Below are 27224 nucleotides of genomic sequence, written 5' to 3'. Positions count from 1 at the left end.
TCACAGGGACATACATTATGCTCCCTGGCATAGTTTGCTAGGCAGCTGAGATCTTTTAAGAGGCTGTCTGCTCTGTAGTTATCATGCCAAAGATGGATAAGAAATATGTCAGCTCCTTCTGACCCTCTCTACATTAGGTCTCAGGTTCCACCTGACTCTGTTGTAGCTACCACAGATTGTAAGCTAGCCAGTATTCAGGCCACTAGGGACTCTCTTCCCTCTGAGCAGGACAGTAAAAAGATCAATGCTGCTGGCGAGAGTCGCACCACACTCAGAAAATCATTGGCATATCGCCAACTCCCAAGCCTTGTTAGTCCGGTACCACCGTGCTCACTTGGATTAAATGGAGGAGCACCTCCACTTTGTTACCAAATGAGCAGCGTAAAAGGGGGGCAGCAGATATTTGCAGAAGGGTAGTTGATTTCTCCCAACTCAATTTGAGGTGCCCTGGATGCCGCAGACCCAGTAGGTTGCAGCATTAATACCTGTGTCCTTCTCTGGAGGCATGCTTGGCTGTATTGCCCCGGTTTCAAACCTGAGGTCCACCAGGCAGTCCTTAATTTGCCCTTTTGATAGTAGCATCTATTTGGGCCTCAGGTAGACACCAAACTTGAGAAACTTAAAAAAGATACAGACACTGCTAAGGCTATGAGTGCCCTTCAGTCCCCTACACAAAGAGGTACTTTTCGTCACCCTGGGTTCAAAAGTTCCTACTAACCCTCCACCTCTGAGGTGTCCATCTCCCATCCTAGGAAGTCTCAATCCGCCTTTTCGAGAGGTTTTTACAGAGGTTGTTATAGAGGTATCGGAAATAAGAGAAGAGGAAAGAGCACCACCTCATGCAGTTCCTCCTCCACTTCCAAGCAGTGGCTCCCTCCAACTTCCACCTCCTGACCCTACCCCTGTCAGGCGAAGACTCCCAACATTTTTACTTTCAGTGGGACAAAATTACCACAGACCAATGGGTCCTTTCCATTATCCAACATGGTTATAAGCTGGTGCTTTCTACCACTTCTCCCAATATTCCCCTTCTTACTCACAGGCTGTCTCAGGAGCACCTGACCCTTCTCACACAAGAAGTCAAATATCCTTCTCAAAGGGGCTGTAGAGCCGGTTCCACTACAAGAACAAGGGACATGAGTGTACTCCCTATACTTTCTCATTCCCAAAAAGGACGTCTCTCTCGGACCATTAAACAAATAAATTCTGTCAGAACACTTCCACATGGTCTTCTTTTAGGATGTTATTCCTCTTCTACAGCAAGGCGACTTTGACAGTGCTAGATCTAAAGGATGCCTACTTTCATATTCCAATTCACCCTGCACATTGAAAATACTTTGATTTGTCATTGCAATCAAACACTACCAGCTCAAGGTCCTTCCACTCGGAATCACTGCCACTCTGAGTCTTCAAAAGTGCTTATCAGTAGTTGCCGCACACTAGAGAAGACAAAACATTCATGTGTTCCCCTACCTCGACGACTGACTCATCAAAGCCAGCACGTTACACCAGTGTCCACAGCGCACGTAGTTGACAGTAGACGTTCACAACCTAGGTTTCACTTTTAACATTGTCAGATCTCATCTTCAGCCTCTTCAGGTACAACCTTATTTAGGGGCCATCTTGAATGCGGAGCTAGGGTTAGCATACCTTAACCCGACTTGTGTCCAGAACTTTCAGACTCTACTCCCTCAATTTAAAGGAGAACTCTACTTACGCAGTCAGGAACATTATATGTCTGTTGGGAATGATGGGGTCTTGTATCCCCATGCCAGATTTCACATGCTTCCCTTGCAGCAATGTCTCGCCACTCTCTGCAATGGTGGAATACCATCAACCTCCTGAAAGGGCAGCCATTTCTAGACCCTGTGCCTCAGGTCATATTAACAACAGATTCATTACTCACAGGTTGGGGTGCTCCCCTTTAAAACCTCACAGTACAGGGCCTCTGGGAATCACAATCTCTGGTCCCTACACATTATCTCGAGCTTCAAGCAGAGTTTCTAAACCTGAAAGCATTTCTTCCTCACTTGTCTCACAAGATTGTCTTAGTCAGCACAGACAACATGAAAACCATATAGTTCGATGGCATCTGTCGCTGTAGATACGCATGTTCTGCAATAGCTCGCCATCTGGTGTTGGGCCGGAGTGTTACAAGTTGTTTTTCTTCGAAGAAGTCTTTCGAGTCACGGGACCGAGTGACTCCTCCTTTTGTCTCCATTGCGCATGGGCGTCGACTCCATCTTCGATTGTTTTTTTTCCGCCATCGGGTTCGGACGTGTTCCTGTCGCTCCGAGTTTCGGAACGGAAAATTAGCTAATTTCGGAAGATTTTCGTCGGTATTGTTGCGTTCGGGATCGGCGTACTTAGATTCCACACCGCATCGAAGATCGAAGAGCTCCGGTGCCCTTCGGGGTAGTTTTTCGATCCTCCGTCGGGGCCTGGTCGGCCCGACCGCGTGCTGAAGAACGCCGATGGAACGGACCCCGTTCCGTTTCTGCCCCAAATGCCACAATAAATACCCCTACACAGACCAACACTTGGTCTGCAACCTGTGCCTGTCACCTGAGCACAGCGAAGACACCTGCGAGGCCTGTCGCGCGTTCCGGTCCCGAAAAACACTCCGAGACCGTCGAGCCAGAAGACTTCAGATGGCGTCCGCACCGACAGCCCAACGGGAGTTCGAGGAACAGGAAGAGGAAGGTACCTTCTCGATCCAAGACTCAGACTCCGAAGGATTCGACGATACACAAACCGTGAGTAAGACGTCGAAAACCACACAGAGAAACATTTACAAGGCCCAGGGGACGCCACTGCCATCCGGCCATGGCTCCACCCATAAATTCGGTGACCGACCGTCTGCACCGAAAAAGGCCCAAACAGTGCCGAGATCGTCCGACTCCGGTCGAGACACCGGCACGCAGCCTTCTCGGGACCGAGAAAGTGCTGGAGACAAGCCTCGACACCGAGATGCCGGTGTGGACACGGATCGACGCCGAGAGGTTTCGGCCCCGAAAAAGAAAAAAGTCACCTCGGAGCCGAAAAAACACGCAGACAGGGTTTCGATGCCGAAACAAACTGCAAGCGACCCAGCTTCAGGCTCTTATACAGAAGAGCACTCGCTAACCTCCCAAATGCAGAAGCATAGGTTTGAGGAAGAGCTACAAGCAACTGATGTGGACCATACGCAAAAGCGTATCTTCATACAGCAGGGGACAGGAAAAATAAGCACCCTTCCCCCCATTAGGAGAAAGAGAAGGTTGGAGTTCCAGACTGAACAGACACCACAACCAAAAGTGGTGAAAAGAGTTACCCCACCACCCTCTCCTCCGCCCGTGATTAACGTCTCACCAGCACAAACTCCATCACACTCCCCAGCTCACACCACCATGAGCCAGGGTGACCAAGATCAGGACGCATGGGACCTATACGACGCCCCAGTGTCAGATAACAGTCCGGAGGCATACCCTACGAAGCCATCTCCACCAGAAGACAGCACCGCGTATTCTCAAGTGGTGGCTAGAGCAGCACAATTTCACAACGTAAGCCTCCACTCAGAACAGGTCGAGGATGATTTTTTATTCAACACACTCTCCTCCACCCACAGCTCATACCAAAGCCTGCCTATGCTCCCTGGTATGCTCCGGCACGCAAAAGACATCTTTAAGGAGCCGGTCAAAAGTAGGGCAATCACACCAAGGGTGGAAAAAAAGTATAAGGCGCCTCCTACAGACCCGGTTTTCATCACTACACAGCTGCCACCAGACTCTGTCGTTGTAGGAGCAGCTAGGAAAAGGGCCAACTCTCACACATCTGGAGATGCACCACCCCCAGATAAAGAAAGCCGCAAGTTCGATGCAGCTGGTAAAAGAGTCGCAGCACAAACTGCAAACCAGTGGCGCATTGCGAACTCCCAGGCACTACTTGCGCGCTATGACAGAGCCCACTGGGACGAGATGCAACATCTCATTGAACATCTGCCCAAGGACTTACAAAATAGGGCAAAACAAGTGGTTGAGGAGGGACAGACCATTTCCAACAACCAGATCCGCTCCTCCATGGACGCTGCAGATACAGCTGCACGGACAATTAATACATCTGTAACTATCAGAAGGCATGCATGGCTCCGAACGTCTGGATTTAAACCAGAGATTCAACAAGCAGTTCTCAATATGCCTTTTAATGAAAAAGAACTGTTCGGTCCAGAAGTGGACACAGCGATTGAGAAACTCAAAAAAGATACGGACACTGCCAAAGCCATGGGCGCACTCTACTCCCCGCAGAGCAGAGGGAATTACAGCACATTCCGTAAAACGCCCTTTCGAGGGGGGTTTCGGGGTCAAAGCACACAAGCCACACCGTCCAGTTACCAGGGACAGTATAGAGGAGGTTTTCGGGGACAATATAGAGGAGGGCAATTCCCTAGAAATAGAGGAAGATTTCAAAGCCCCAAAACCCCTACTACTAAACAGTGACTCACATGTCACTCACCCCCTCCACACAACACCAGTGGGGGGAAGAATAGGTCATTATTACAAAGCATGGGAGGAAATCACTACAGACACTTGGGTTCTAGCAATTATCCAACATGGTTATTGCATAGAATTTCTACAATTCCCTCCAAACATACCACCAAAAGCACAAAATTTAACAACACACCATTCCAATCTCCTGGAGATAGAAGTGCAGGCACTATTGCAAAAGAATGCAATCGAATTAGTGCCAAACACACAAATAAACACAGGAGTTTACTCACTGTACTTTCTGATACCAAAGAAGGACAAAACGCTGAGACCAATCCTAGACCTCAGAGTAGTGAACACTTTCATCAAATCAGACCACTTCCACATGGTCACACTACAAGAAGTATTGCCATTGCTAAAACTACACGACTACATGGCAACTTTAGACCTCAAGGATGCTTATTTCCATATACCAATACACCCATCGCACAGGAAATACCTAAGGTTTGTATTCAAAGGAATACATTACCAATTCAAGGTACTGCCTTTCGGATTAACAACCGCACCAAGAGTCTTTACCAAATGTCTAGCGGTAGTCGCTGCACACATAAGAAGGCAGCAAATACATGTGTTCCCATATTTGGACGACTGGCTAATCAAGGCCCATTCGTTAATAGAGTGCTCAAATCGCACAAATCAGATCATACAAACCCTCTTCAAACTCGGGTTCACCGTCAACTTTACAAAATCCAACATTCTGCCGCGCAAGGTACAACAATACCTAGGAGCCATAATACACACATCAAAGGGAGTAGCCACTCCAAGTCCACAAAGAATTCTAAATTTCAACACCATCATACAACGCATGTATCCAACACAAAAGATACAGGCAAAGATGGTATTACAACTCCTAGGCATGATGTCTTCATGCATTGCCATTGTCCCAAACGCAAGACTGCACATGAGGCCCTTACAACAATGCCTAGCATCACAGTGGTCTCAAGCACAGGGTCACCTTCTAGATCTGGTGTTAATAGACCGCCAAACTTACCTCTCGCTTCTGTGGTGGAACAACATAAATTTAAACAAGGGGCGGCCTTTCCAAGACCCAGTGCCACAATACGTAATAACAACAGATGCTTCCATGACAGGGTGGGGAGCACACCTCGATCAACACAGCATACAAGGACAATGGAACGTATATCAAACAAAACTGCATATCAATCACCTAGAACTTCTAGCAGTTTTTCAAGCACTAAAAGCTTTCCAACCAATAATAGTTCACAAATACATTCTCGTCAAAACAGACAACATGACAACAATGTATTATCTAAACAAGCAGGGGGGGACGCACTCCACGCAGTTAAGCCTGCTAGCACAAAAGATTTGGCATTGGGCAATTCACAACCAAATTCGCCTAATAGCACAATTTATACCAGGGATCCAAAATCAACTCGCAGACAATCTCTCTCGAGATCACCAACAGGTCCACGAATGGGAAATTCACCCCCAAATTCTGAACACTTATTTCAAACTCTGGGGAACACCTCAGATAGACTTGTTTGCCACAAGGGAGAACGCAAAATGCCAAAACTTCGCATCCAGATACCCACACGAACAATCCCAAGGCAATGCCCTATGGATGAACTGGTCAGGGATATTTGCTTACGCTTTTCCTCCTCTCCCTCTCCTTCCTTACCTGGTAAACAAACTCAGTCAAAGCAAACTCAAACTCATATTGATAGCACCAACTTGGGCAAGGCAACCCTGGTACACAACGCTGCTAGACCTATCAGTGGTACCCTGCATCAAATTGCCCAACAGGCCAGATCTGTTGACACAGCACAACCAAAAGATCAGACACCCAGATCCAGCATCGCTGAATCTAGCAATCTGGCTCCTGAAATCCTAGAATTCGGGCACTTACAACTTACCCAAGAATGTATGGAAGTCATAAAACAAGCCAGAAGGCCATCCACCAGGCACTGCTATGCAAGTAAATGGAAGAGGTTTGTTTGCTACTGCCATATTAATCAAATACAACCATTACACACAACTCCAGAACATGTAGTGGGTTACTTGCTTCACTTACAAAAATCTAACCTAGCTTTCTCTTCCATTAAAATACACCTTGCAGCAATATCTGCATACCTGCAGACTACCTATTCAACTTCCCTATATAAGATACCAGTCATTAAAGCATTCATGGAGGGCCTTAGGAGAATTATACCACCAAGAACACCACCTGTTCCTTCATGGAACCTAAATGTTGTCCTAACTAGACTTATGGGTCCACCTTTCGAACCCATGCACTCCTGCGACATACAGTTCCTAACCTGGAAGGTGGCATTTCTCATCGCCATTACTTCCCTAAGAAGAGTAAGCGAGATTCAGGCGTTTACAATACAGGAACCTTTTATACAACTACACAAAAATAAAGTCGTCCTAAGGACCAATCCTAAATTTTTGCCAAAGGTTATTTCACCGTTCCATCTAAATCAAACAGTGGAACTTCCAGTGTTCTTTCCACAGCCAGATACCGTAGCTGAAAGGGCACTACATACATTAGATGTCAAAAGAGCATTGATGTATTACATTGACAGAACAAAAAACATCAGAAAGACTAAACAACTCTTTATTGCATTTCAAAAACCTCATGCAGGAAACCCAATTTCAAAACAAGGTATAGCCAGATGGATAGTTAAATGCATCCAAATCTGCTACCTTAAAGCTAAACGACAGCTGCCCATTACACCAAGGGCACACTCAACCAGAAAGAAAGGTGCTACCATGGCCTTTCTAGGAAACATCCCAATGCAAGAAATATGTAAGGCAGCCACATGGTCTACGCCTCACACATTCACCAAGCACTACTGTGTAGACGTGTTATCCGCACAACAAGCCACAGTAGGTCAAGCCGTATTAACAACATTATTTCAGACTACTTCCACTCCTACAGGCTGATCCACCGCTTTTTGGGGAAATAACTGCTTACTAGTCTATGCAGAACATGCGTATCTACAGCGACAGATGCCATCGAACTGAAAATGTCACTTACCCAGTGTACATCTGTTCGTGGCATCAGTCGCAGTAGATTCGCATGTGCCCACCCGCCTCCCCGGGAGCCTGTAGCAGTTTGGAAGTTACCTTCAATTATTTATATATGTATCATCTCAACCTTAAATAGGTGCATACTTAGTCACTCCATTGCATGGGCACTATTACTACAATTCAACTCCTACCTCACCCTCTGCGGGGAAAAACAATCGAAGATGGAGTCGACGCCCATGCGCAATGGAGACAAAAGGAGGAGTCACTCGGTCCCGTGACTCGAAAGACTTCTTCGAAGAAAAACAACTTGTAACACTCCGGCCCAACACCAGATGGCGAGCTATTGCAGAACATGCGAATCTACTGCGACTGATGCCACGAACAGATGTACACTGGGTAAGTGACATTTTCATTACTTATCAAAACAGAGGTGGACCTTCTCACTCAAAACCAATGGCAAATCAGACATCCAGATCGCAAATAGCGCAACCTTGCTATATGGCTCCTAAAGTCATAGAGTTTGGTTATTTAGGTTTGCCTATGGAATGTATGGACATTCTCAGGGAAGCCTGAGACCCACAACTAGAGCCTGTTATGCTTCAAAATGGAAATGTTTTGTTTGCTACTGTCAACCCAAATGTATTGACCCCATGAAAGCTACTGTTCAAGAGATCGTTTAGTTGCTCCATTTACAAAAAGCAAACCTAGCCTACACTCCCATTTGCCTACATCTTTCAGCTATAGCTGCATATCTACAGAGCAGGCAACATATTTCCTTGTTCGCAATTTCCAGTCATTAAGGGTTTCGTGGAAGGCCTTAAACGCGTCCTTCCACCTAGGGTTCCACCTGCATCATTGTGGAACCTGAACATTGTGCTCACAAGACTCATTGAACCACTCCATTCATGTCCACTTCAATACCTTTCTGTTAATTGCCATCACATCACTCAGGTATGTCAGTGAGCTCCCGGCACTTACCTTGGAAGAACCTTTCTTGCAGATTCACAGGGATAAGGTAGTCCTTCGTACTAACGTTAAGTTCCTACCTAAAGTGGTTTCCGAGTTTCACTTAAACTAGTCCATTGAACTATTTTTCTGCAACCTGATTCTGTTGCAGAAAGAGCCCATGACGCTCTTGGTGTTAGAAGAGCACTCGTGTTTTACATTGAGAGAACAAAAGAGTTTTGGAAAACTAAACAGCTCTTTGTGGCTTTTTCACCACCTCATAAAGGCCATCCAGTATCCAAATCTGGCATAGCCAGATGGATAGTTGAATGTATACAAACTTGTTACGCAAAAGCCAAGAGACCATTACCCTTTACCCCTAGAGCACATTTGACCAGGGAAAAGGTGTTACTATTGTCTTACTTGGAAACATCACTATAGTTGACATTTGTAAAGCAGCTACATGTCCACACTACACACAATCCCAAAATACTACTGTGTGGATGCACTAGGACGCCAATAAGCCAACGTAGTCCAGGCTGTGCTACAAACACTTTTTCAGTCAACTGCAACTCCTACAGGCTAAGGGTAGGATGCGAATCTTCAGTACTACATTTCATGAACAGATGCTTGCAGGGTTAGTAACATAATCGTTCTGCCTCAAGGTAGAAAGCACAACTGCAATATTGTTAAACGTCACTCTGTAATTTGATAATTAAAACACACTCCTCTTTTGTGAACAGGGAGCATTGTGCCACAAATAATTGTTCATAAATACATGCTTGCCTGAACTCAAAGCTCAGGGGCACAGCACACCCACATGTCTACTTGATACAGGAAAAAATAACTGTCTATTACACCTTGGTTGCTCACAGGAAACACAGGTCCATAGATTGTGTCACTTCCCTGGTTGGTCATGAGAACCACAGAACCATAGTTCTGGTGGATACTTATATCCACAGATTTCTCAGCTTTAGAATTTCCCTGGGTGCCAGACAAGATCGGAAGAGTTATCTCTGTAGCTGCTCCACTCCAGTAGGTAGTCACACGGAAGGGATGGCAGGAGCCGCATATATAAACCCAACCTAGGTTCATTGACATCAGTTCTTTTCTTTCCCTCCTTTGTACGCAGACCCAGAGCTAGCTCCCTGCTATTCAGTGGACAGGTTATTTTTCCAGCATTCAAGTCAACATGTTTTCTCCTAAAACTACAGAGTTTAAACCTTTAAAGACTGTTGCAAGCAGAGGTCTGACACAGATCCCCATGAGCTATGTCTCTGGTGTTTGAGTTTGGGCTAAAACTTCTTGTCTTGCGAGGAATGTGGCCTTATGTATCATAGGGTGATCCTAGATAACAAAACCAAGTAATGTCACATAGCACAACAGGACGTCACTCAAGGGCTCTCACAGTCCAAGTGTTCTGGTAAGTTGACTTCCAAGAAGAAGTGTAAGAAGGCCATGAGGGACTCCTCACGTTCTCTCCGCTTTCCCTCTGAGAAGTCAAGATTGCATCAAGGTGCCTGTGATTCGCTTGCAGGCCCACTCCAAGTTGCCAAACCCACTTGTGAACCTGATGCATCCTGAATTTCAAGGGCGCTCTGCAATGTTGCAACAGATTGAACCTTTCAAAAAAGCCATCTTGTGAATCTTTGGCACCTTGCTACAGCTCTCACTGTTGTGACTTCAAGCACCACGGTTCCATGGAGGCCTCCAGTCAGGATTACCACTAGAGGGTACATCCTCTGTGCCATCTATGCCTCCTGAACCCTACACCAAGGCCAGCACCATAATCCATGTATTTTCCCGTCACTTCGATGCTCGTCCGACCAACTGAGAACAACACATATCCTATTGTCATTACTTTTCTCTGAACCAAGTTGTGACCTTGACCAAGGTTGCATTCTGTAGCAGTTCCAACCCCAAAGGCACCAGTTGACTCTGATTCAGAAAAAATAGCACCTTTGCCTAGGAGCTGCCCGCCAGTGCTCACAGCAACTTTTGGATTGGACTCTGACAAAAAAAAAAAAAAACGCATTTGGTGTTGATGTAGCTGATCAAGATGAATTATACCCCCACAATATGATAATTTCTAGTTTGGCCTACAAGATGTCAGTTAATTGGAAACTTCCCCTGACAGAGGGCTAGGTTCTCCCCCAGTCCTCCAACAGAAGAGACAGCCTTGTTTGCTTTAGTCATCAGACCAGCAGCTGTAGTCCTGGACTTACAGTTTTCATCTGTTGAGATAAATAATAATGCCCTCATTGAAGTCTGGGCAGACCTTGCTGACCCCTTACTGTGATTTAATGAAGCCCTTACTGACACCCTCATGGGCACCTCGGATAAACCTTGCTTCTGTCCACTTGTGAATAGCCTGGTAGAATGATTGCACAGACCTGCTCTGGGAGGTATTGCTTTCTTGAACACCCTTGTTCTCAGAACCTGCTCATTTAAGCTTAACCTTTTAGGATTAATCTCAACTCATTCCCTATTACCCACCAAGAATTGAGACATTTGGGAAAAGGATGTTCTTCTCTGTTAGCCCCGCCGTTCGATCAGTCAACCACCAACTGCTTGCTGGGGAGGTACTGTGTTGCTCAATGGAATATGGTTGTAGAGCTCTTGCCACCTGTCCTGGTGTAATTTTGTGCCAACCTGGAAAAAACTATTCAGAACTGCCAGGATACGGGCTAAAATGTCAAAAGGACTAGTCACGGCTGACAGTTTAGTCAGAGCAGTCAGGAGTCTCTTACTTCTCCGGCACCATACATAGGTGAGGTACATAGGTCCTCAGTGACATTCAGTCGTCCCTCATGGGTATCCTTTTTTACCAATTTTACTCTTTTGTCAGGAAAGCCAGTTCCACCCTTGTGCACTTTTAAGAAGGCAGAGCCACTATGCGGTCTCTCAATGCCTGCTATGCAGCAACCCCAGCAGTTTCCCCCTTTTAACTCTTCGTGTACAGGCAGTGAAGAGCGCACGACCCCAGAAACTGGCACCCCAAGGCATATGAGCTCAGCCTGTGACAGCTAGCAGTTCATGAATGACAGTTGCACTTGAAAGTGGTGCAGCAGTAATTCCTGCAGTAGGGAGAGCCCTGGCCAAATCTCTTTGCCACTGCTGAGAAAGCGAAACATCAGCATTTTTTGTACACTTGAGTTCCTGAGAAGGCTCTATCTCTGTAATGCATTCTGACTAGCTTTGAGAACTGGACTCCTGTATGCCTTCCCACCACTGCCTCTCATGCAGAGAAGATCAAGAATGACTGCGAATTGGGCCAGGAGAGTGTGCACCCAGAATTTCTGAGGGTGAACAACCATCCTCTGATCAGGCTGTCACTTCTGTAGGACCCACTATTGTGACAGCAGGGCAGGGTCCTGCACCCACGTGTGTGCAATCTCGACCTCCATGCATGGAGATGGACCAGCAACAGTTTATCGCTATTAATGTTCATCCCGAGTTAATGTTAATGTCCTCTTGGCAGCCAGACTTCCTGTAAAAAAAAAAATCTATGTATGATGGATGCTGAGACGAGTTCATGTCTTGTGGCGGTGCCAGTCAGTTAGACCCATTGCAGGCAAAACTGTTGGATTATTGTTTACTCTGTATTTAGGCCGTCAAGGACTTTCTCTAGGCACAGGTTAAGGTTATCTATCTGCTTTTTTTTGTTTTTTTGTTTTTTTACATTTTCTCGACCAACTGTCCTTATTCAAATCACTGGTTGTGATGCTTTTTCTATAAAGTTTACAACATGTTTCCACCTAACCACTTTGTGGTTCCACGTTAGTACTTAAATCTAGTTCTCCGATAACTAATGTGTACCCCTTTTAACACCAATGCACAGTTGCCCATTGTGCCTATTCACCCTTAAAACAGTCTTCCTGGTTGCATGATGGATGAGTGAAGTACGGGCCCTTTCGGTCCTGCCTCGCTATGCCACTATTTTCTGCAGACATACTTGTGTAAAGGTCTTGAGCTACGTTCCTACCAAATATTGTGGTTCTTTTTCTTGTTGGACAAGCCATCGCTCTCTTAACTTTTTTTTTCTCCACCTCATCCCTCTACAGAGGAAAAGAGATCACACAAGATTACTCTGTTTTTTTGTTCGATTGCACCAGAGAACATAGAGTGGGTTATCAGCTCTTTGTAGGGAACTTTTGCGGGCAAAGCGGTGCAAAAACGGGCCATCTGTTAATGGATAGTTAAGGTCTGCTGGCCTAATGCCCCACTTCACCAAGGCTGTTACCACGTTATTGCTGCATGGAGTACCTGTCCTGAATATTTGTCAGGCAGCTATATGGGCATCAGTGCACATGATCACAAAGCACTTCTGCCTCAACTGTCAGATCCATCGAGATGGGCATTTTTTTGCCCGCTTTCCTTCAGGACTATTTATTTTGCCTTTCCATTGACCCACCCCGCTGGAAAGTACTGTTTTGTTATCTATCCACTAGGTGAGGAATCTGTAGTTAGAAGTATCCAACAGAGGAACAAGTCTGTTACCTCTGATAATGCTCTTTCTGGTGGATACTCTTCTCAAACTGCAGATTTGTTACCGCACTCCCACATTCCCTTTCTGTGGTATGAGCGCTTTTATCTAAAAGAGATCCTAATCTAGGAATCTATACACTTGTTTGTTGAATCTGCTGATGGGCTTCGTGTCTTAGGGGGTGGAGAAGAGTTCAGTAAAAACAGCACAAGGTTGGTACTTGTATGCTGCTCAGTTTGCCGTTTCCATAGCAGAATGTTATTGATGCAGAGTTGCACATCACCACCTACCAGCTCGCACAAGCATTGTTTTTGAGTTTTCCAGATCTAGTCTGGCACCGAGGGAAATTTACTAAGTGCAGAATCTGCAGTAAGAGTATCCACCGGAAAGTGTCTTACTGAAAGTAAATGGCTTGTATGTCAAGGCCCTTAGATAACTCCATTGAGCTCTTCTATAATTCCTGTGCCTCAAAAACGAGAGCATGACAGCACATAACATGGGTTTGAAGACGTGGAAGTTATGTACCATGAGTGCTGTATCACTTAAAGCTGTCTGTGCTCTGCTTAGAAGCTATGGCCAGTTCCTTTCCTTAGAAATAGTTATGCACCCTTTCTTTGATTTCTCTTGCAGGTCAAGTAGTTTTAGGTAGAGTCTAGGCCTTGGCCTCTAGAGATTTCACCAAATTGTTTTCTACTGCATTTGTGCTCTGCTCAATAAAGCCTTATGCTTCTGCCCATTTAGTTAACTTGTAGAGCAGCTGCTAATCAAGTAAATCTAATTGAGACTTCACGCTGCACATTCATTACCATTGAATTTCGCTGGCCTCAGATTGGATCCGGAAACAGTACTAGCAGTACTCAAGCGCACCATCGGGTGGCTTTGTTCAGTTCTGCGTGGCATCTTTGGCGCCGGAAGTGAAGTCGCGGTCTCCTATATAGGCGCCACCCGGGTGAGAGGACGTCAGTTATGTTTTTTTCCACAACAGCGCTTATCCGGAGAAGAGCTACCCCCTGTCTCTCTTTGACAGGTTTCATCGACTTTTTGTCAAATATTTTTTGAAGTGTTGAGGATGTCTTCGAGGAAGACAGGTTTTAAGCCATGTGGCCCATGTCACAGCACCATGTCGGTTATGGACCCCCATCTGGTCTGTTTATGGTGTCTCAAGTGTGACAACTGCCGGGCCATGGCGCCGAAAACTTTGAGGGAGCGCTCCTTAAAGCTGCTTGCAGCCTGGTGGTCAATGCAAGCAAGCATGACTTCTAGGAGGTCTTGGTCCTGATCTAGGAGAAGGGCGCCGAACTGCTACAGGAGCCCAAAGTCCTCTTCATTGCACTCAAGGTCCTTGGGAAACTTGGGGAAGAGGCACAAGAAGTAGTAGTAGTCCAAATGGACTTTGACTTAGCCTCATCCGTCAGCCAACACCACAAGTGAGGAACATTGGCACGGTTCTGCGGAGCCGTTGTCAAGTCCGACTTGGTAGTTCCCCCAATTTCTGGAAGCCGAAGCAACCCCGCTCAGTTGAAAGACTTATATGAGGCCGTGCACCTCATTTTTGAGTTGACTGAACCCTTCGGAGCCCCTTCAGCCCCTGCGGGATTGGAGGAAGCCTCATCAAGTTCTGTGCTGCAGCTTCGGCCACTGCTGAGATGGGGGTCTCACGAATCCTATTTCAGATCCGAATTGGCGTCGGTATCTGGCCCCAGTCTCAATGACAATGCTCTCAGTAGCACCAGCCTCATTCTCATTCCCGACGACTCTGAGTTGGAACGGCATTGATCGGCTCCGATTCCGGAGCCGACAGGGCCAAGTGGTACTAGATCATTGTCTGAACGTTTTTTGGAACATCCAAGCATGGGGGAAGAATGGGAAGGATCACTGGACCCTTTAAAATAACAGAGACCCCAACTTCATTGGATCGGTATGAGGAACTAGGAGATGACAGTGGATTGTATGCCTCACCAGATACTGGCTTGCCCTCTCCACCTACTGTGGCTATGGAGGCGGGATCATCTTACGCAATGGTGATAAAGAGGGTGCCAGGGGTCCTTGAACTTAAGCATTTACTCAGTGGCGGTCAAGACTAGCCTCTTTACGGAAGTGCTTCAGCTTGGGGCTTCCTCATCTGAATCCCTATTGCCCTATAATGAAGTGCTGACTGATGTCCTGCTGGGAAGTTGGTCCAAGCCCAGGACAGGTACTCCTGTGAAAAGGACAATTGCCCCCCGACATTACACTGCCCCAGGTTATCCTAGTTTCCTCACTCAACTCACCACCCCAGAGAGCTTGGTAGTCCAAGCCTCAGCTTCACCTGGCATGTTCCTTGCTGCTCCCCCGGACAGGGAATCCAAGAGGCTGGATAGCTTACGCAAGAAAATGTTTTTTTCCACCAGCCTAGCATTGCAGTCAGTGAACACTGCGTACCTGTTGGGCCGTTATTCCCATACCTTGTGGGATACGATTGTGCAAGTGCTGCCACAGGTCTTGTAGGAGGCCCGGGCCATCCTCTCCCAAGCAGTGAAGGACCAGAGAGGTGCAGCAAAGTTCACTATTAGGTGTTGTGGACACGACTGACTCGATGGGTGGAGCAGTTTTGTCAGTGGTGAGCTTACAGCGCCACATCTGGCTGAAAACCTCTGGCTTTTTGGGGGATGTCCAGACCAACCTCATGGACATGCCCTTCGATGGGACTTGTCTCTTCGGAAAGAAGGCAGGCTTGGCGCTGGAGCGCTTCAAGGACTCGCAGGCTACAGCCAAGTACTTGGGCCTCTCAGACACCTTACCCCCAGTCTGTCCTTCGCCACTTTTGTGGCTACTGAAGGATGTCCCAGAGCTATGCCAGCCACTGTCCTGCACAAGCTCCCCAAGCTTTGCTAGGAAGTGGACTCAGTGCATTCCGACCCCAATGGTCTGGTAGCCAGAAGTCATCTGCCACCACTCCCCTAGCAGCTGCAGCCTTTAAGCCCTTCTCGTCTGGTTCTGGAAGACCATGGGTGCCAGTTGGAGGGAGAATCCAACATCAACTCCTCCACTGACAGTCCATGACATCGGACAAATGGGTCTTGCAGATCATTCCGAATGGCTGCTACCTCCCTTTTTCAATCTTTTCCTCCCTCTATACCGCCAACGCGAGAACAGCTGGTGGAGGATCATATGACCTTGCCTCAAGAGTAAGTTACAGCTCTCCTGGCCAATGGGGCTATAGAAAGGGTTCAGACATCAGAAGTAGGCAGTGGTTGTTATTACCACTACTTTCTGATACCTATAATGAACAAAGGTTTTGTCCAATGCTAAATCTGCAAACCGTAAATCTCTTCCTCTTAAAGGAGAAATTCAAAATGCTCACTTTGGCTCAGATCTCGTCTGCCCTAGACCAAGGAGACTGGCTTGCAGCTTTGGACTTGCGGTGTGCATATATTTTCACATCCCTATCTTGCCTGCCCACAGGCATTGCCTGCAGTTCAAGGTAGGTCACAACCACTTTCAGTTCACAGTGCTCAGTGCCTCTCGGGTGTTTACCTAGGTGATGGCGGTGATTGCAGTTCATCTGCGCAGGTTATGGAGTTTCAATCTTCCCCTACCTCGATGACTGGCTGCTGAAGGCGGGCTTGCCCCAGGCTGTCATCCCCCCACCTTCAGACTACGGCAAAACTGCTGCATTCGCTGGGGTTCACTATAAATGTGCAGAAGTCACACCTGACTCCGTCTCAGATGCTCCCTTTTATCAAAGCTGATCTGGGCAATTTCAGGCTTATCCTCCTAAGCAGCGAGTCCAGGATTTTCAGGTGATGATAGCAATGTTTCAGCCTCTGTCTTAGATTTCAGTGAGAATGACTCTGCGGATGCTGAGCCTCATGGCCTCCTGCATCCTGCTAGTGAATCATGCCAGATGGCATATGCAGGCTCTGCAGTGGGACCTGAAGTTCCAGTGGGTGCAGCATCAAGGGACTCTCTCTGACATGGTCCAGATCTTGGAGGGGAATGCAAAGAACCTGCCGTGGTGACTTACGAATTGTGATTGGGTCGAAGGCAGAACCTCTCCCTTACCCATCCCAGATCTGACCGTAGTGACAGATGCGTCACTCCTAGGATGGGACGTCCATCTGGGAAAGGTGGAGGTCTCTGGCGTAAATCCAAACTCCACATCAACAAGCTGGAGCTCTGTGCAATCAGGCTAGCTTGAAAGCATTTCTTCCCTCTGTAAAGGGGAAGTTAATGCAGGTGTTCACCGCAATGCCGTACTGCAAAAAGGGGGCGGAGTGGGGTCATGCACTCTTTGTCAAAAGGCCATGCGTCTCTGGACATGGCTTGAACAGCAGTGCATTACCCTTGTGGGTCAACAACTGGCTGATTCTGTGAACGCCAGGGCGGACAAACTCACCTCCCGATGGCTAGTGGATCACTAGTGGCGTTTCCATTCGGAGGTGGCACAAGGACTCTTTCAGCAGTGGGGAGAACCTTGGTTAGATCTGTTCGCCTCCGAAGAGAATGTGCAATATCATCAGGATCGCATGTTGGCATTTCCAAGGTGGCTTTCGCTCGGAAACACTTTTTGTCTCAAGTGGAGCTCAGGCCTCCTGTACTGCTTTCTGTCCATACCACTTCTGCCCAAAGTCATTCTTGTGGCACCAGACTGGGCATGGAGAGTCTGGTATCCTGAGATCTTAAAAATTAGCATCTATCCTACGATCAGGCTGCCGCTTCGGGAGGATCTTTTGTCACAGCAGCAGGGCAGGGTCCTCCACCCGAACCTATTCTCTGCCTCCTTGATTGGAGATTGAGTGGGGACAGTTGATAGCTTTTGACCTTCCTTCTTAAGTCTGTAAAACGATCTTAGTGGGCAGGGTGCCCTCCAACAAAATGGTGTATGCCTGAATGTCAAAAATGTGTAAAATATTGTACAGAAAAGTCTATTGGCACTCTTTCTGCCTCTCTTTCTGATAGTCTTCTCATCATTCTTACCTTGCCCAGCAGGGCTCTGCTCTGGTTACTCTCAAGGGTTATCTCTACTCTGTCCGCCTACCTGTGGCTGCCCTCTTTATGTAAGTCCCCTATTATGCATAGGTTTATGAAAGGGCTTGTACATATGTTTCCCCCTTCATTGTGCCTCAGTGGGACCTGAACCTGGTTCTCATGTACCTCATGTGGTCCCTTTTGAGCCACTACACAATTGTCCTCCTCTGCTGCTTACCATCAAGACAGCCCTTCTAGTGGCAATAATATCTGCCCAGTGGGTGAGTGAGCTGCAGGCTTTGTCATCCAAACCTCCCTATCTTACGATTTTCCTGGACGAGGTAGGGCTTCGCCCACATGCCCCTTTCCTACCTAAGGTGAAGACCCCATTCCATTTGGGCAATCTGTCACCCTGCCCATCTTTTATGCTCCTCTTCATCCCTCTAAGGAAGAGGAAAGACTAAACCGTCTGGATCCAAAAAGAGCATTGTCATTCTGCCTTGACTGCACAAACAAGTTCCAGGTGGACAACCAACTCTTTGTGGGGTATGTTGGAGTGAAAAAAGGTCAGGCGGTACAGAACAGAATAATTGTGCACTGGATCGTTCTCTGTATCAAGATCTGTTACACCCTGGCTAAAAAAGCAGCCTCCTGAGGGCTTTTGGACCCATTCCACCAGAGGAAAAGCTGCAACCACCGTGTTAGCTCATGGAGTTCCTCTGTAAGGATGGACATTTTGCCCTATCGTCCTGCAAGACTTCCTAGTTTAGAAAATGTGTCTGAAGTCCACCTCTAGGAGGATATTGCTTGGGTATCTATTCAAAAGTAAGGAATCTGCAGCTAGAGGTCTGTCAGATGAACAAGTTACTTACCTTCAGTAACACATGATCTGGTAGAGACAATATCTAGCTGCAGATTCTTTACAGGCCCACCCATGCCTCCCCGCTCTGTGGACAGATTTCTAGGGCTATGGTTGTTCCCCTTTCAGGGCTCTAGCTTTGACACACATCAGTCAGTTCACTTCTTGGCTCTGCGCTTCTGGCGTGGAAAGGTGTGAAGAGTAACTCACGTCAGGGCGCCTTGGTGGTGCCTATATAGATGACTGCAGTGTCACTTTTAGTGGCAACGATGACGACGTGCAGAACCGAACAAAGCCACGTGATGGCGCGCAAGGGTGCTGCTCAGACAAAGGTTTCTGGATCCAGCCTGGGAAATTCAAAGGTAAGGAATCTGCAGCAAGATATTGTCTCTACCAGATAATGTGTTACTGGAGGTAAGTAACTTGTATGTCAGTTTGTTACAATAGATTTTAAACAACCTGAAACCTGTGGGTTTGGAAAGGGCCACATTTCCATGATCATTACCTAGGCTAACCCCTCAGAAAAAGCCATTGCAATTTCTCATTTAAGACCATTAGGTATTGGGGTTGATTTCAAAGATGGCCAAGTAGATTTTAGATTTCAAGCCATTTGTGTCAGTGTAAGTGGTTAGCAACTTTTGCTAGCGGTTGAAATGAGAGTTAAGCTCCAATGTACCAGCTCTTTTATCTCGTAGGGAAAGGAACTAGTGTCTTAGTTGGAAATAACGCATGAGTTCATATTAGTCTAAGTGGAACTCCCTGTGCTGTTGAGTGAACTTGACCCGTTTTTGTCCTAGGGCGAAATCGGGGTTTATAAACGTTGAAGAAAAATAAGTGAGCTCATAGATTTTCGTGACTTGCATCAGGTCATTAACGTTGAATTGACGATGTCTGAGATGTATCCCAACTGTGTCCTATTCCCTCTGGGGAGCCACATAACATCCCATGGGGCTCTACCCAAAAGGGGCACCCGCCATATGAAACCAGTGTTTGTCAGTATGAATCTAATGCGTCTCTAAGGGACTATTCTAACAGGATTCGCAACTGGGCTGCTTGATAGTATTGTGCTGTGTTGGGGGATGCCAAACCCGTAGTCCTCCTAGCATCAAAATACCCAGATTTAAACATCACCACACTGGCAGGTTACTGGCAATTTATTTTTCTGCTTTCCTTAGAGAAGATCCCTTTACACATTAGTCTTTAAAAAAAAAAACATAAGGACATTCGAGTTAGGCCAGTGGAATTAAGTGTTGAGGCATTCTGCTGTTTTTATTTTTTCGTGAACTATGGCAATAAGAGATGAATGAAGGATTGTTATGTACTATGCATCTCTCCAAATGTTCACAGTGATGAAATGTTATATTTGTGAGAAATATCCAGCAGGATTTTAAAAGATTAAGATGGAATTTGCCTGCGAGGTAGATAATGTCTTGGGGCCACCAACATGTCTGCTGTTGATTGATCAGTGATAAAAGAAAAGCCAAGCGCAAAACGGACTCTGCGTCCGCGCCGTCAGATCGCATAAAGTCTCCATTGGAAAATAACTCAAATAAGCTCGGTTTGTGGCATTTCCTGGCACTGATGTCTGAAGCAGTTCATCTAGAAATTCAAGTTAGTGCTTTTCTGGTATGATCATTTCACTAGGTATCAAGTTTGGCTGAGCATTCACCAATGCAGATTTTTAAAAATGTGCTTTTCTACATAATTCCCATAAAGAGGCCTCCATCTGAGAAGCATACACTGTCCCTGTATTGAAAAGATGCATTACAAGAGGAAAGAATACTATGTCCTCGTACATCCAAAAAGATGCACACAGTAAGGCCACCAATGGTAAGATGATATATCACTTGGCAGTCCAGTTCACGATACCCTTACTACCCTTACAAGGTCTGGAACATCTAGAGTAGTATGATAACGCTTTTAAGTCATCTGGTGGAACGTACTCTTCTGCATTAGACAGATTACAGAAAGTTTACTTTGGGACAAACTCTTAACACTCTCCTCACACTTTTACGATGAACAGCAAATTAATACTTTTCCAGCCAATGTGATTCAGGAGGGTTATTGCCTATAAGAAGAGGCCTGAAATAGATCAATTTTACTACCCAGTGATGAAACGTTTTGATTTTTGAGTTGATAATGATTTTGTTTTGTAATTCAATTTCTTCAGCCATATATTATAAATGATGATACACACAGTTGGTGTTTTTCTCAGTGTTAGTACCTCTGTTTCAGGCTCTTTAGTTTGGTCTCTAGTAATTTGCATATGCTGTCATTAATGAAGTATAGGAGTCTTATTAGTTAATATTGTTTGACTAGGATTGGCCTGGAAGGCTGAATCTACTGGATGACCTAAACAAGCATCCTATTTGTTGTGAGGGGTCTGTGATGGCAATAGCTTGTTTGTTATGATAGGGCCTGTTCAACTAGTATACAATCACCTTTTGGGTCCGCATGCAACTCGGAGTCTGTTTGCCATAATCCTTGTAGTAACTACCCAACTGCATTTCATTAGTATTCACCTGTAATATTTCGGGGTATAGCTGATCCGACCCCCACAATTGGTCAGACCCTACTTAGCTTTCACTCAGGCCTGAGCATCTTCTGCAGTGTGAGATTGACTAAGCAGAGGTAAGTTGATCCAGTAGCCTTGTCACAATTTGTAATTCATTTAGGCCACCACTATGTTCGGAATAGAGGTATCTAGGAACGGGAACTTGTTTCCCCTCTTCCCCTTTTTTTTTTTTTTCCAACTCTAGTCCCGCATTCCTGAAAGAGATTTTCTTTTTCTCTCCAACTACTGCTCAGGTGTCCTCACTTTTCTCCTCTAGCGAGCATGGCTTAGGCTCCCTGGTGATAGCTTTATTACAAACTAGTTGGTAAGTTTGTATTCATGTTATATCAACTCCCAGAAGCACAGTTGTGAAAACTCCTGCAGTAATTTGACAAAGTAACATCTCATTGATTCAGGGGCAAAGACCAGGATCATAAACCATGTTCTGAAGCAAGATTTCTTGCCCCGAAAGAGAATCTGGACTCGACACAGCCCTGATTTGTTGCTGAACGGGAGAATGTGATGTGCTATATATTTGTCAGAAGTGCAGATTGAGACTGCATCTTTTGGATTATGCACAGTTGTTGCAATAAGAGGATATTTTTCCATACGGCTGATCTCATTAAAAAAACAATCCCAGATCCTTAAAGTTTCAACTTATTGTCTCGTCATTATTGTTAATACACAATGCAGGCCTATCTTTTTCTTGCACAAGTCATTCTCGGCTGCCATTTACATATGCTAGAAGCATCTGTTAGTACTAAATCCCTTTTGGTTCTAAACTGTATATATTTATTTATTGGCAGGCTTGCTCTGTGCACTAACAGTTGATTAATTTCCTGAAAAGTTCACCTAAACCCCGATCATTCTTACTGTTATTTCTTAAATGTTACCCCTATGCAGCGGAGGTCTCCTCGGTTTCTAGAGTAATTGAGCCCTTGACCTCCACCTCAAGAGGACAATGCATATGAGCTTTTTCTTAGGCTGTCACCTCCGATACAAATTACTTGTTAAAAAATCCAGCTTCCTCATTGCTTTCTTGGAATACTTCGAGTATGTAGTGTTGTAGCATTCAGATGCCCCTCTGCTTCATTCCAGCTGTTCCTCTCCAAAAAAACATGACCAGTTTGAAGAAATGTACTGTTCTGCTGCAGGAATTTAACCACTTGACCTGTTCTGGTGATGGCAGTTTGACTAACATGATCTTCCGTCTCCACAACTTCAGTCTGCTGTATTCTGTTTCCCATGGTTAGCTGTAGGGGAGAGTCTGATATAAGTGTGAGTAGTAGTTACATATTTACTAATAGTCATTTTGTTATCTACACCTTTTCTGATGATCGTACATTTACCATTTGTTCCCTCCCGATTCCTCCAATTGTGGCTCCTTTTCTGGCTTTTGTTAGACAGCCACTTAAGATAATTCACCAATTTGCACAGCTGAGGGATGTGCGCCACTGCCTTTCTGTCTAGTCCTGCAACACTATGGCAGCATCATCAAATGGAGAGAGTATTATGCTGTTATTGAACTTGCTGTTCTAATACACAAGTAGCCTTGGACCATAGACCTTTCTGCACATCCAGTTCTGCGCCGTACATACTGTCACCTGCATGACTACACAAGTACAGAGTAGTATATGAATTCACATTTGATTTACATAGGAAACACATGGCCCTTTATCCCGTCCTCTGTCTCACTGCAGGAAACATATGGCCTAGTAGGCTGTCACCGAACTACTCATTAGATGTATGCTGTACATGACTAAACAAAACTTCTCAATAACTTGTCACGTTTCTGCCTGGTATTGCACATAGCCAATGAAATGGTCGCCGTTCTAAACTAATTTAAGGATTAGGGGACCAGAGTTCCGGTCACCTGCACCAGACAGAAGCAGATATCCAAAGGTCTTCAATAGCTTGCCTATTGATACAAATTACAGAATAGATCCTGTACATGTCTTGGAGGTACACAGGAAGCTTTAGGAATTTGTCACCTTTCTACTCGTATAAAGAGCACTTGAGAACATCGTCCATTACATGTCTAAATGTACATATGTACACAGGAAGGAGAGGGCTCTGTCACTTGTTTGTGCCTTGGAATCGAATGTCTGCAGTACCCGTGTGCCTGCCTTTCGGTAGGAAACACAGGTCTTTCGGTAGTTGGTCACCTGTTTAATTTTGTAGAGGCAGATTAGATAATGTATGAAGCAAGTTTTGAGAAGGGAATTTCAAACATTGTCTGTTAATACATCTGTGTACAGTTGTCAACGTTGGAGACGTTTTCTGATACTGTGTGTTTTCAATAGACTGTTGCTGTAACTCTAAGTCCTGGCCGGGCGTGGCTGAAAACGGGACATGTGTTCCAGTCCACTTTCCTGGTAAATAAATGAATTTACATGCTATGAAGGGACGGGGGGAAGCAGGGTTTTGGCTGGGGCAAAGCAGACCGTAGGCAGTGTTTGCCGGTTCAGTTGCATCAGCTCCATAAACCCAGTAGTCTGTTGCCAGCAAACAATAAGGTGGATCGAGCAGTTATTGTTGTGTTACATCGGGTCACCTGGTCAGTGTGCTGTCTGCTCCTTTTTACTTAGCGGCAGTGCCCTTGATCAGCTGCACTGAATGTTCATTTGTACTAAGCCCTCCACACATGATGTGGGTTGTACAAAAAGCCAGGGCTTGTGCACGCCTTGACAATTGTATTGGCCATTCTTAAGGAATTGAAATGTTGTGTCATAGATTAAATCTGAGAATAAGAGTACATTCCCACCGAAGATTTAATCTTAAGTGCTCCCTCTAAATTGTTTTCTTCCTTGAAAGAAAAGCAAAATCATCGATGGAGAAAATCCTTAACAAATTTGCCAGGGTAAAATAATCTTATGTTTATCAAGATAGAAAACTCTCCCTTGACTGCTTACTTATCGAAGCCAGTGACTATCTTTGAGGTTCACCCAATAGTTGATTCCAAGGATTAAAAGGTAGCTTCCACACCGAGATGCACTTCAGAGGCAGATACATCTTCTTTTTCAGAATCTACCCTACTGAGTGTGTTTCGATACTTGCATTGATGAAAGAGCTGTTCAGTCAATATATTTTTTTTCTTAAAACCCTTAAATACATCTGTGGGTTTATGACAGTGGTTAATGTGCAGTCTATGTAGGCAACAGATTCAATGTAGGCATAAAGTTGGTGGCTTTTATGCTTCATTTTCCATTATAATTGTTTGGAATCATCCAGCATGTGCAACAGTGTCATTTTGCATCTAATTTCATTACAGCACTTACAGAGGCCATGGGGAAATATGCCCCCACATCAAGAAGAACGGCATGACACCTGATGGCATTTGGAGTATAGCACTTCACGTCCTTGAGGGGACATAAATTCTGCTTCTCAGCCACAGAGACTTGCCATAGTTTGTACTGCTAAACAGAAATAAAGAAGCCAAGTTTGTGTTTGAAGGGAATATTTCTGAGACAGGATTTTTCTTCTGCTAACGTTTTGGCATAGATGGCTAAGGAAGGGCATCGTGGAAATTGCTCATCCACCAAGCAATTTAGACACAAGAACATATGGAAGCTGCTGAAGCACAGATAATCTAGCCTAGTGCAGTGTAATACATTCTCGGCTGACTACATAAAGTGCATCTGTTATCTTCTGATAGACACTTCTAGCTGCAGATTGCTCACATTTTGAATTTTCTCCTGGCATCAGAATAGATCCAGAAACCTTTCAGTAGTACCTCTGCGAGCCAGAAGGTAGTGCCTTGCTGTTCTGGACTGATGCCCCTTCTCTCCAGAAATGACATGTGGGCCTATATAGTTGCCACTCCTGTGCTCTGACGTCCTTCCCTTTCTTTCTTGGCCCCAAGACACTGATCTGGAGCTCTTTCCCATTTCAGAAACATTTACTTCGATTTTTTTTTTTTTTAAAGGAACAGACATGAAAAAACATTAAAGACTGCAGAGTAAAATATGCAGATACCATTAGTCAAGACCACATGATCCTAACTAGATCATATAAGGAAATTAACCTCCCAAAAAATAATCTACAGTGTGCAACTGATGGCACCCCCCTAAAGCAACAGGTTTTAAGCTCTCTAGGGACTTGTGCACACATATGTGACTGACCCCAACTGGTGTGCCTGGGGTTGAGCCACAACTCCAAATCCTGCAGAGACAGCATATCGATGACCTGAAGGCCATCATGGATGCAAGACAAAACTGTCACCAAGCATATGAAGACTCAGCGAGTGGGCCATTCGAGGTTCCTCTCTGCATCCAATCTTCACTCTGGATCCCTTGCCACAAGTTAGTCTTTGGCACGCTTCACGTACTCTGCTATTCATAAACACAAGAAGTCAAACCAGGAATCTTCTCCCTCGCACCATTTGCATTTGTCTGAACAGGCGCAGGAGCAGCAGCACCCTTCTTGATCTCGCTCCCAAAGTCAGACGACTTTGGAGCTGATTCTTCAGCTGGTTCCGGCAAAACTTGAGTTTCCGTGCCCCTTAAGCCATCCTGTGTCAGATTGAAGAGTTCCACAGAGCCACGGTTCGACTCTTTATATCTCTGCTGACTCCCTGTGGCATGCCTTTGGGCCCCAGGTAGCCGAGAGGCCTTCAACCTGGGATGCTGCTAGCACCTTAGCTCTCAGCACCAGCTGGACCTTCTGCTCTTCCTTTCCTCTTGGGCTCTTATTCCAATTCTGCTAGAGGCGCCACAACCCGCACTGGGCATGTTGATGTCAACTTTGCTGTGTGAACATGTCGCCCTGATTGTCCTTTCAGAAGCTGGTCTGACCTCAGCTGACATTGTACCGGAATCCGCCTGTAGTGCTGCTTTCCCCACTTGATGTACAGCCTAGATGACATCCTCTCCATTCTCTCTTTGATACAGACTCTGATAATGATTATGAACCCAGTGAGGAGTTCGCTCAGCCCTACCAAGATGACAGTTGGTACGACGACTGACAGTAGGCCAGTGGCCATGATACTTTTCAGGATTCGGTTCTGGTCCAAACGCAGGATTCCACCTCCTACGCCATGGTAATGCTAAGGTGGCAGAAGCAGTTGACCTCCAGCTCCTCACCTTGGAAGTGAAAACTAATGTTTTAATAAAAGACCTCCAACTGGGGCAAACATTTTTAGAGCTGCGTCTTCCTTTTAACAGGACACTAAACCGACGGATAACTTATTGGGGCTTGGGCCAAAGCGTGCTTCTCAAAAGATTCCCCTTCTTTAGAGCCATTCTGGACATGTTTTGGCTTCATGCCTCCCCCATCCTTCCCCTCCCCTCCCCCTGGGAAAGAGTCCAGGACATTCAGGCTACGATCCTGATCTTTCAGCCTCGGTCCTTCATTTCAGTGAGGTTGACTGTGAGACTGCTGGGAATGATGGCCTCCTACATCCTGCTGGTCAAGCACGTCAGGTGGCATATGCGAGCCTTAGAGTGGATCTGAAGTCCAAGTTGGTCCAACATCAAGAGGACCTCTTCGACCATGTTAAGATTTCAGAGGAGACTGTGAAAGATCTCCAGTGGTGGTTACTTGACTTCATATGGGTCATTGGAGGACCCCCTCTCCCTTTGGTGACCAATGTATCGCTTCTGAGTTGGTGTGGTCACCTAGGAGAGTTGGAGATCAGAGGTCTGTGGTCTCTAGTGGAGTCCAGGCTCCACTTCGACCTTCTGGAACTGCGGGCCACCTGCTAGGCATTGAAAGTCTACCTGACGTCCATCAAGGGGAGGCTGGTCCAGGTGCTAATGGTTACCTCCATGTGGTACTGCAAAAAACGTTGGCGAGTTTGAGGTCACCAGGAGGTCCTGTGTCTTTGGAAATGGCTGGATCGTGAAGGAATTTTCCTGGTGTTGAACCACCTGACCGGATTGTAGACAACCAGGGCAGACAAGCTGAGCCATCGACCCC

At 45.9% G+C, this 27224-nt stretch overlaps 1 protein-coding gene across 18 annotated transcripts in view; it reads left to right on the top strand.

Annotated features, from left to right (window-relative positions):
• Positions 1 to 27224, top strand: part of RERE (arginine-glutamic acid dipeptide repeats) — a 798532-nt gene that overhangs the window by 704651 nt on the left and 66657 nt on the right. For 13 of the 18 annotated variants that reach the window (XM_069241137.1, XM_069241134.1, XM_069241145.1 and 10 more), the window contains one exon: positions 23612 to 23683. The exons of the other annotated variants lie outside the window; for them this stretch is intronic. In XM_069241137.1, coding sequence (XP_069097238.1) covers positions 23612 to 23683 — 72 coding nt within the window. The remainder of the gene's footprint in view (positions 1 to 23611; positions 23684 to 27224) is intronic. 18 annotated transcript variants of the gene reach the window in all.

The sequence above is a fragment of the Pleurodeles waltl genome, chromosome 6, assembly GCF_031143425.1.
Source record: "Pleurodeles waltl isolate 20211129_DDA chromosome 6, aPleWal1.hap1.20221129, whole genome shotgun sequence".
Taxonomy (NCBI): Eukaryota; Metazoa; Chordata; class Amphibia; order Caudata; family Salamandridae; genus Pleurodeles; species Pleurodeles waltl.
This window is presented reverse-complemented; position numbering and strand designations above follow the sequence as displayed.